The 11,147-nt window shown below is 41.1% G+C and overlaps 1 protein-coding gene across 2 annotated transcripts; it reads right to left on the bottom strand.

Annotated features, from left to right (window-relative positions):
* Positions 1 to 2,655: 2,655 nt before the first annotated feature.
* On the bottom strand, positions 2,656 to 9,403 carry LOC102689112 (bone morphogenetic protein 2-B-like). 2 transcript variants are annotated; one of them, XM_015346358.2, is made up of 6 exons: positions 9,064 to 9,403; positions 7,475 to 7,587; positions 7,001 to 7,140; positions 6,800 to 6,916; positions 5,846 to 6,044; positions 2,656 to 3,439 (listed from the first exon to the last, which is right to left on the bottom strand). In XM_015346358.2, the coding sequence occupies exons 2-6, from the start codon at positions 7,569 to 7,571 to the stop codon at positions 2,991 to 2,993; spliced, it is 1,002 nt and encodes a 333-aa protein (XP_015201844.1). In that variant the 5' UTR covers positions 7,572 to 7,587; positions 9,064 to 9,403; the 3' UTR covers positions 2,656 to 2,990. The 2 variants fall into 2 exon arrangements, with proteins under 2 accessions (XP_015201844.1, XP_015201843.2); XM_015346357.2 differs by lacking the exon at positions 9,064 to 9,403 and having other exon boundaries at positions 7,475 to 7,859.
* Between the last annotated feature and the right edge of the window lie 1,744 nt (positions 9,404 to 11,147).

Here is an 11,147-nt window from a genome sequence, read left to right on the forward strand (position 1 = left end):
CCAGGCGCTCGCGCTACCAAATTTTGATTTTGTTCACAGCAAGGGGTCTCGGATTTATGTTCGCTTTCCCCTGCAAATGATATGCAGCGGGACCCTTTCAATTACTTTTAAAACGCATCAGGGACACGGTGGAGAGAGATCGTCGTTTCTCTGCCTTCTGAAAATTAGGCTCTAAGTACCAGCTGAAATTTTGAAGTCGGGGGCGGGATTGGACGAAATCACATAAACGGCAAAAAAAAAAACAGGTATAATGGCGCATAATTGGTTCTCTAATAGCATTACACAAGGATAATAGCCTGTTACGGCCCCCTGCGCTATTAAGTGCTTCCCCGGAGTAATGGCTTTATGATATTAAGGGGGGAATATAATGATATTTTGGTTATTAAATGCGTGTAATTAATTTATGCACCGCTGAAAATAAAGTTGGTATTATGACCTCGGTAAGATGCGTCAGAAAATTGAAATCGAGCAACTGTTGATAACTTTTGGTCTGTGTTTTGTCTAGACAATCTTGAGGCTGATTGTTTTTTTGGATAGACTTCAGAAATTGAATATTTCATAAAGGCTGGCAATCGGTACAGGGAAATGTTACAGGCGTGTTAGAGACACGGGGAAGAGCCCTTAAAGGGGTGGGAGACCCCTTCGCCGGTGTTGCGCGACTTCGCCTCTCGGATGCATCTCCATCCGCGGAAATAAACCGGCAGACCATTAACACGAGAAGAGGAAGCGAGTGCCGAGCTCTCATGTGCAGTTATGTATAAATATGCAGACGCTGCTCATATTCTGTTCTGAAGGACAGATCTCAGCGGCAATAAAAAAGTTTATATCCAGAATAGAAGTATATCATTTGAGTGGGGGGGGACAAAGATAACTGTGCTGGGGGGAACGGTTTCCACATGTGCCGTAAATGCAGAAATTTAAAATAATTTGGAGAATATTCGCTTACCTTTTACATGTTAGGCAAGGTATACATTTATGGCATGCAGGCGTGTATATAAAGAACTGTTCCTGGTGAGGAGTTTTATTTCAATTTGCTGAAAAAAGATAAATCAATTAACTATGTAAGTCTTTGTATATAGTTTATATAATATATGTAAATAGAAACAGAATTACGAATATAATATACGGATAGATTATGCAATCTAAACCAAAAACAGCGATATTCTCAATTACATGAACAAAAGACACGCTTTTCTATTCGTCAGTGGTTTTTTCTATCTTAAAAAATACCGTTCTAAATTCGTGCTAGAGAAGAGAAATAAACTGCAAAACATTATCCCTGTTATAATTATTGTCCGAAAGTAGGAGTGCACACGAATAATTCCCTTTTAGGTACGTTTTTTAAAAAAAAATAATTGAACGCTCATTTGTAGATCTCGGTTGTTTTGAATAGAACTCTCACGAGCTCGCTTCGGCGCGGGTTCAGAGAAAGGATTCAGCACCTCGGTCAGCGCCAAAGACACCAGACACTTGGATCTTTGTGGTCCAAGAAGACAGGACTTTTAGAAAAGAGGACGCAGCTACCTACAGTACTTGGACTTCTTCAGTCCATTTTCTCATCTTTATGTGATCTGGCCTAATAAATAAATACCAAATATTTGCAATTTTCTGCAATTTCCCTCACGGGATCAATAAAGTATCTATCAAAATCTTTTGTATACCAAATATTTGCAATATTCTGCAATTTCCCTCACGGGATCAATAAAGTATCTATCTATCAAATACAGGACAAATTAATAGACACTAGGACATACTGTACATATGCCAATTAGCAGAAGCACACTGGTGATGACTTCTGTTATTCATGATATCTTTATCATACTTCACACGATTGAAGGGAGAAAAGAGGTGACCGTCCCTAATTTACTGTTTCTTTTCTGAATGGAAGTTGCTTACATTCATATTTTAGGGGTATTTTAGAATTAATTTATGTTTTGTCTATTTTTATTTAGGAACACATTCCTAAAATAACCACACGTATGTGCATTATACCTAGTGTTAAGAAAAACAAATTAAATATCGTGTCTAAACTGTTCGATAAAGTGAAAAGAGTTTGAGAAAGAAGCGTACATGTGTACGCTAAAAACGCACGCAAACTACTAAAGGATTTTGTCCTAAATATATTTTGTAGAACATAGCTCTGTGTTTGTATGGATATATACAGTATTTACCCCTCCGAACTTCTCCTTAAATGTTTAATTTTTTTTATACTTAAATGTTTCGGATTTTAAAATTGTCATTCCTAAATGATGCGCGACTATCGGCACGTGCATATCGAACCGTTGAAATATTTATATCTTCTCTCGATTCTGCGGATTTTTATATAATTTATTTTTCGGAGCGGAGTTACAAAAAAATATATAAGTTTATAATTCAATAATGGAAACCTCTGTATTTTCTGGTTAATAAACTCGTCACTCCAAATAGTGAGGCTCAGTCCTACTTGAAGGCAGCACGATAGACTAAAATATAGTTATAGACTGACAGAGCCACGTATGAAAATCATGTTCACTGTCTCCAACTTAAACCCTAAAAGCCGGTGTTATTAGAGAAATGTTTGAGTGTTTGTGCATGTGAAAAATAAGAAAATAATTAATATTTCAACCTTTATTTTCTTTTACAGTATGTACATCTCGTTAATATACAAATTAAAAACAACGAACAGCAAAACTGTAACAAACAAAATCACCAACAATCAAATACAATGAGCTAAGAACAGTAGGGAACAGATTATTATGCGAGATCCCATTAACTGTGCTAAACAGCCAGGGCATGTTGTTAATCTTCTAGAACAGTGTGCTTGTTAGAAAGAGAAAGAACGGCCTTTCTCAGCATGGCTGTGGTCTTCTTCCAGCTTGTATGCCGAACTGCCTACTGTATAATAGAGGGGTTTTTCATGCTCCAAACCTTTTGCGAATCAGCTCGGTGGGTCTGTTGTTCACTTTCCCCTTTGCTTTGATGGCAGGGTCATCACCGTCTAACCCTGCTGGCTAGTGGCAGCCACAGCTAACTGCAACCATATCGTCGTACTGCTTGAGCACAACGTTTTCTTCATCGTCGAAGTACAGGAGGTTAATGGAGTGCAGCTTGTCAGGGACGCAGCAGGGCATCTCCACCTCGCTAGACAGCTTCAGAGCGTTCACGATGGACTGCACGGTGGCGTGGTTGGTGGCCCTTAACCCTTCTCCCAGTGGAAAGGGGCAAGAGCCCTTGCAGTGGTAGGCGTTGTAACCCCGTGGAGAGATGATCCACCCTGACCAGCCGATCTCCTCAAAGTCCACGTACAGAGGCAGCCTTTGGCATGACTTCGGATACCCTTCAGCGTAGAATGGGGCCGCGCGGGCTGTCCGGATCCGGCTTCTCGTCTTGCTTGGAGAAGCTGCGTTCTCTGCCTGGACTGGCGCAGGGGCTGCCTGACCCCCAGCAATGGTGCTTTCTCCTGAAGACAGAGAGGCAGCGTTTTAGACAAGGGAGCAAATTCTGCCACTTTTTAACAAGATTGATATTGTGCTCGGAAAAAGTATTCCACAAAGACTAAAGGGTTTACATTTTTATCATGAATATTGGGTGGTAAAAGTGGACTTCCAAGTGTGTTCTACTTAAACCACAAAGAAGTGATACTGAAAACAGAAATTTGTCAACAGTGTAACCTGCCAGATGGCTCCTTAGCAAGCTACTTTAAATGGGATTTCTTTCAGCTAAAACATTGTTTCTGTTTCTGTGCTTCATGCTTTGACCAGGTGCTCAGATGTAAATGTTGACTTCGTACAGCAGGAGCTCCTACGCTTCCTCTGCTACCATGTGGCCAAAGCTTGTGGATGATGAAGGAGATTGGCCCTTCAGTCAATCGTACTAGGTTTTAAAAACAATGTCATGACAATGCACCTGATCTGTTTATGATCAGACTCAGACCATGGAACGGGGGAGGGTGGTACCTTCTGCACATGCAACGACAACAAATGGGCTGGGTGGCACCTGCTGGGTCATTCAATCTCCTGGGAGGTGCAGTAGGCACCACCTTCACCATTGCAATGGGCCTACCTCACATTGATAACAGCCCATTCATTGGTCTGATTACAAGCAAATAACACATCACTATGCATATTAACTTAATCAGCCAACTTATCCAAAATATGTAATCAAACATACACCTTGAGAGGTGGATGAGGATATGCGTGTGTCAAGGCTCCAGACAAGAGGGTCATGAGGATGAACCCTAGGCTGCCCAACACTTCACTTAGACTGCTCAAACAAATGAGTCAAAATAGGAATTTAGTCAGTTGGCTGACCTTGTGAAATAAAGGAATAAATAACAGGGGCATCTTGGCATTTTTAAAAATCCTTCTCACAGATTTCAGGCTACATAAAGCGTCCTTTAAGAAAAGCCCTGCCACCATCTGGAAAACAAGCCTAGTGATGTTTGAACTGCTTTTCACAGGTGTTGAAGGAGAACCCAACTGTGATCCACAAACTCATTTCCCCTACCAAGCAATTAAAGAACATCAGAGCATGTGATGTTAGTAGGGGAGTACCGCAGGGTTCTGTTCTAGGACCATTGCTCTTCTTAATTCATATCAATGATCTGCATTCCAGGATAGTTAATAAACTAGCCAGATTTGCTGATGATCCCAAACAAGGAGGCTTAGAAAACAGTGTAGAAGCTGCAAATCAAATTTAAAAATAGATTAAATTCGTAACTGGGCAGACACCTTACAGATGAAGTTTAACGTAGACAAGTGCAGGGTTTTGCATGCAGGTAGTAAAAACAAACTGTAAATACAAAAAAGAAATGCTGAGCTAGAAGAGGCTATGAAAAGGATGTTTATGTTACATCTTCTAAACAATATGGGCAAGCAATTAAATAGGCAAACAAAATGTTATGATGTATAGTTAAAAGCAGATCATTTAAACCAGTGGATGTTATGTTAAAATTGTATATTGCACTACTAATGGCTCAGTTTGAACATTGTGTAGAATTTTGGTCACTACTGACAGGCTGATGGAATTTAAGTCTTGAACAAAGAAGAACTGTACCTGATACAAGCATTCAAAATCCTCTTATGAATGAACAGTGAACAGTGAAACATGAAGCATTGGAAACCATGCAGATGTGCATTTAAAACCAAGAAAGGGACACACTTATTTTCCCAAAGGGTTGTGGGAGAGTGGAACAAGCTACCCAGCCACGGTGTTGAAGCTGGTAGCCTGGTTTCTTTCAAGAATTAGCAGGAGATCCTGGGATCTATTAGCTACAGTACTATCAAACTGGCTAGATGGGCCCAATGGCCTCTTTGGATTTGTAACTTTTCTCATGTTTTTAGTTCAGCCTAAAAATAAAGAAGGCTAGTCAGCCTTTGAGTTCATGTATCATCACATGGTACTACTAGTTGCCCATCCCAAATATTTCGGATTATCCAGTCCTGCCCATCTGACAAGCCTTTGGAAAGTAGGGACAGACCAGATCACCTGAAGAACACCCATGCAAACAGCGTTGATCTAGCAGATTCCACACAGTCACCTCAAGCAGGAATTAAACCCCAGGCATTGCGGCCTTGTAAGTAACTGTCTCAATACTGTGCCAAAACGCCCAGATATCAAAGCGAGGCTATTACTATCTGCATGTGCAATTTATTCATGCAATATGCACGTTGTTTTCAGCAAGGAATAAAAGCCCACACCAGTAACAAGTCACATTTATGGCGGGAAATATTACCCGATTTTAAATTTGATGTGCACGGCACTTCGGTATCTCCAGTGATAACAATGGAAAGACAGCAAAAGGAAAGGTGGACCTTTCTCCAGCTTGTGCATTTCTACAGAATCTCAATGTTGGGAGGGTAATTACCTGGAAAATGTGAAATATGGGTCTTTGACGCCCTTCTCCCATCATCAGAGAAGAGAACCAAGAAGGCTCGTTTTCCGCCAGCGCGTCTCTGGTACCTGTCGGCAGTCGTTACGCTGGGTCCCAGCGCGTTTCCTGAGGCCAGGGTCGTCACGATCAGGAAACCAGGACTGGAATCGCTGTTGTGAATCCATTTTGAAACCTGTTTTGGGAATGTAAAAAGAAAGTTACTGTTGAAGTGTGTTATGAGAATACCGTATTTTGTCCAGAACGAAGGTGGCTCTACAGTACCTGAATAGGGCCCAGAGCGATTAGATCAAAGCGCCCCTAGTGGGACTTACTGATATTAAGTAATTACAGATCCTAGGTTTTTTTTATTGGTTTGCTTTGTATTGTCTCGTTGTCTCGTATGTTCGGTTCAACGATTGTTTAATGAATAAATTGCCAAATCTGTCTTCTGCCTCTCTTGAATGTACAATAAACGTTTACTGCTGTTAGCCAATACCCTATACACTAACACTATTTTATGTATCTATGTATTTTATGTGTTCGTTACATTATAGATAAGTATATATTACAGTGTATTATGTTACGGTTAATTCTGTAACACAGATGAAAACGGTAGCAGCAGTGAAAGTAACAGTAAGAGTAACAGTGGGCCAATCGGCTGCCAACTGTGTATTAATCGAAGAATGTCGTGTGGCCGTTCCTTGAAGGACCCCTGAGCTTCTGCTTCAAAACCGTGGCTGGGCAGCTTGGCTCAGAGCCCAGAGATGAGTTTTCGGGGCATTAACGTCGTTGGTAGTAGCGGCAGTATTGATGCTAGCTGCCGTAGAGGCAGTTCGCTGCGGTAGGAATGCAGTAGTCGTGTGTAGCGGCGATCGCGCTGGTGGCCTTAGTACCACCGGCGGCGGCAGTAACAGAAGCGGGTCAAGAGAACGTGCACGGCAAGCTTACAGTGAGTGTGACGTTGAACACCTCCCAACCCTGGGCGAACAAGGGCAGTAATCGGGAGGCAATCAGGTTTCCTCTCCAGGGCTTCGTCTCGCCGTCGAGTGACTCGTAAATATCCACCTGAAATTAAGCAAGAAGCAATAGTTCAGCAGAACACAAAACAAAACGCTGACGACTTTAGCGAAGGAGGCGGCAGGCACTTACTTTGCAGAAACGATGCCCGAACGGTTTTCCAGCGACAAAGTTATGTTTATATTTGAATATCCGAAGTTCGGCTTTGATCATTTTCTCATTCTTTCCAAAAGATGACAGGTTGAAAAGATGATATGTTTGATCGGATTGCACTAGGGGAAGAGGGTTTAGACAACAATCATTATTATTTCACTTCATGGGCAGATTGATGCAATTGTCAAAATTGTTACCTTTTTACTCTTATTTTGCAGATTTTTGATCAAAATATAAAATCTTTAAATTTGAGGTATGATTTCAGTTTCAGTCACAATAAACATCATCATGTTGAAAATGTTATTTTTTAAGTGCAGGGTGCTTAATATATATTTTTCATTATTTTAATATAATGCATTTTTGCAGATGTACTAACAGCGGTGGTTTGACAGTATGAGGTTCTTTGTGACTGGATATGTTTTAAAAATAAATTAATTAAGCAACACCCCTCACTTTTGTCCTCAAAACTCCGCACAATGTTGCCTTCCAAAATCCCCGGATCCCTGGTTATGCCGTTTGAGTCCGCCACAGCGTTGAACAGGTCCAGCATGAACTGAGGAGGTCTCCTGCGGGGAAGAAAGTTTGGCGGCAAGTCTCCAATCTCAAATACTTCGTGCAGTTTCTGAATCGCCTGCGAGACGACCCCCTGCACGCTGTTCTGCTCTGTCTGCCTCGCCGAAGCCGTCTGCGGGATCCTTAACAACCGCCCGGGCTGGAAGAGCAGCGTCCACAGAGAGCAGATCCACATGCAGTGGACTCGCATGCTAGCTGGAGAAATCGCTACGGTTTCAACGGTGTAGGAAAACCCTCGGCGATCATCCCGAGTCTGAAGCGCAGCTGTCGCTCCCGGTAGCCGAATGGTCCAGAGACAAGATGACAAGTCATTATAAAGCTCCGCGACTCCACCGAGTTTTGCATATATAACCAAATCAAATGTTCGGGTACAGTGTTTTGATGACATTGACAGAGTGGGCAACCCCCTTGGTGACACGATGAACCAGGATAAACAGTGTTAATTGATGGCATTATTAAAACCCAGCAGGCCTCTGTCATTTGTTTAGGCTGTTAGCGGGTCTTCACGTCTTAAACGTCCCTGGCACACAGTGCAGATTCTGAGTTTATGCTTAGGAAACCTGTTTAAACACGCACAATTCTTTCAGCACCTCTAGGAAACTTGCCTTTGTCTGTATTGTCTCAAGTTCATCTCGCAGTTTCTGGCCAAATCCAGATGGGTGTATTATTTTGTCGTTAATTAAAACTAGACATCTTGCTATTTGCTTCTTCAGGCATCGAATGTTTATACTCCATTATTATAAAGCCATAACTTATCCATGCATCCTTTCAGCGTCAAAAGCACGCATTCAGAGGTTGCTTCGTCAATATCCTTCTTCGCATGAATATTTCAACATCATTAACTTTTTTTAAGCAAACCAAGAATGCAAAACGTGATGTATGGAAGATTGTATTAATCTCTCTTACGTGCAACTGGTTGAGAGGGATTTCCCTATGTACATATTTATTATACCCAATATTACACCATATTCTTTGAATGTTATATTAATCTGTGGACGTCTTTTAAAGATAGAGGCGCGTTAGTCTGGACAGCCAGCCGCTTCAAAACAGTTTCAGCTCTGCAGTGTGTTTGACTTCGACTATGACTACAGGTTTCCCTAATTGGAAATCTTGTTGTAAAGCAGTTCTAGATAGCTTTTTAATGTCTTGAAGTTGGCTCAAGAGCCCTTTTCCACGGCAGCCCTACTTGTGAAGAGCAGACGAACACTTCAAAGGGACGTTCACCGCGACATTCCAGTCAAAGCAAAACGGGGATTTTAACCAAGAACAACCGCACTATGAACGCTGTTCGAGTCGCGGCGCTGGAACACTTCCTGCTCATGCAAGTGTGCATTCATATAGCTTTCAGGATCCTGTCCTGTTATCAGCACGCTGCCAGCCTACTCTTGGAAATAAAAGTAAACTAAGAGACAGATCTGTGACGCAAATGAAAATAGAGATTTATTCGCTGTCATTCTCCAAAAACATACCTTTCACGTCACACCAAAGCTTTTCTTCAAAACATCCCCTGGAGAGCAAATTACTGGGAGAATAAACGGCTAAACGATATCAACGAAGTGTCACCAAACCCACTGATCTATTTACAGGCCCCGCTGAATAAATTGAGGATTATCTTCAATCAAGTTTGAAAAGTGCCGGGGGTAAAGTGTTAACAAGTGCGATTGCGGCTGAGATCACCGCCCTGATCAAAGGATTTGTAGGTCTCTGGCCCATTTAATCAATTGGTAATCAAGGAGGAAAACGCGAACTACTGATTAAATCCAAACCATTAACGGTTGTCACGGAAAAAAACTTTGTGCTTGTTTCAGAATCGCGGAAAGTTCAACCTCCACCAATATTTCTGAAAGCTTTTATCGAAGCGCTAATCAAGTACCGGCACAAATAATTTATCTAACAAGACCCTTGGCACGCAAATTGGAATTAATGAATTGTCTCGATAAAATTCCTATCGTTATTAATAAACAAAAGCAGGGGTTAATCCTAATATAAAATCGAAGGAAAGTTATTTGTAATTATTATTCCCAGTAATACATGAACATGGTTATATAACATATCATTTTTTAAATCTTAAAATGCATGAGTTGGACATAAAACATTTTAGAATGGTCTGACGCTTCATGTACAGAATTATCTTTGTGAACAACTCTGGTCTTTATGAGCCTCTTCCTACAGAGGAAAAAAAGGCCCCGTAACAAAAGATATAGACGCTGCTGACGTTTGAAGTGTCCCATCATGAAGTAAGAACAGAGCCCAAGACGACGGAATCTCAGAGAACGAGTTTCAGCAAGCTTAACGCAGATAAATATACTGTATATTTTTGTGATAAAAACCATCTTCCTGGGCCACCTGAGGGGATCAGGGTTTGACAGTGTCCAGGTTGGTCTTGGTTTAACAGCTGTAACTACAAACTGTCTTTCTAACTAGTGGGGGCAACCGATATGGAGCAGTTGTCGTTTTCTTTCCTGTATACAGCTCCACACAGGAACGCGAAGAGCACAAGATTAGGTTTATGAACCAGAACATTAAAAACCTTAAAGCCTCCATCCCCACGGCCGGCGGTCTTCAGTCTGCTGTATCCATTTTCTTCATTATATCCAGGAGAAACGATTCGTAAAACGTTAATTCATTCTTCTCACTTTAAGTGTGTTACCATTCAAATGATTTGTAGAAACAAATTTTAAAATAAAAAATAGCTGGCACTATTTTAGTTAGAAGTGTTTTCACTAGATGACTTGCATCAGTGGATATGCGCTACCATGAGAGGGGTTAAGATTTTCTGATAGTATTGTCTTTTACAAGAATACAATACTCCTTTGGTTTTAATGGGTTTTGAGCTCTTCGTAACTTAAAGAAACCTGAGTTTGAATAGGCAATGCGTAATGGGATTTACATTTTCTTACCTATCCAAGGACAAGGGATAATTAGACAATTTGTCAACAACACGCAGTCTGTTAAAAATAAAATGCTTCATTTGTAGCATTTTAGGCACATGGTCACTTCCTGCTGACTTTAGGAAACAAATGTTCAATGCCTGTTATAATTATTTTGTTCTGCTGCAGATAAGATCTCCATCCTCAACATCTCTGCTGGACAGCTCTTTCCATATGGCCAACCGGATTTAACGTCTGACAGACCCCGTCTTTCCGGAGAGCTGTAAAAACTAGTAACTGAGTCGGCACAGCTCTGGCAACCTCGTCATTTTACAACATCAGAACATATTGCAAAAACCCTGGAAATGTTTGTATAAACGTTAATCCACAACAGCCTACCCTGCTAAATTGAAAACACAAATCCCAGCGCTGATTACCAATATGAATAGTGGAGCTCGACCTGTCAGATTTCCACCTACAACGTCTGGGTAGCAAGAGCCAGATTGCATTTCTCACTCTACCCCAACAAACATTTTCGGTACAAAACGTGGTGTCAATATTATTTTTGTACAGTTTTAGGGATCTCTCTTCTTAATTTAATGTTTGACGACAGCAGATTAAATTAAAAATGACAATGCCACAGACAAGTGAGCGATTGTTCCAGTTTCCAGTTTTAACTTTAA

The sequence above is a fragment of the Lepisosteus oculatus genome, chromosome 4 (assembly GCF_040954835.1).
Source record: "Lepisosteus oculatus isolate fLepOcu1 chromosome 4, fLepOcu1.hap2, whole genome shotgun sequence".
Taxonomy (NCBI): domain Eukaryota; kingdom Metazoa; phylum Chordata; class Actinopteri; order Semionotiformes; family Lepisosteidae; genus Lepisosteus; species Lepisosteus oculatus.

What these genes read in the sequence shown, in the direction of transcription:
- LOC102689112 (XM_015346357.2), bottom strand. Translation starts at nt 7,784, where the DNA reads ATGCGAGTCCACTGCATGTGGATCTGCTCTCTGTGGACGCTGCTCTTC. An exon ending in TCGGGCATCGTTTCTGCAAA is followed by an intron (nt 6,917 to 7,000) that starts GTAAGTGCCTGC and finishes GCTTAATTTCAG; the next exon opens with GTGGATATTTACGAGTCACT. An exon ending in CCATATTTCACATTTTCCAG is followed by an intron (nt 3,440 to 5,845) that starts GTAATTACCCTC and finishes CTCTGTCTTCAG; the next exon opens with GAGAAAGCACCATTGCTGGG.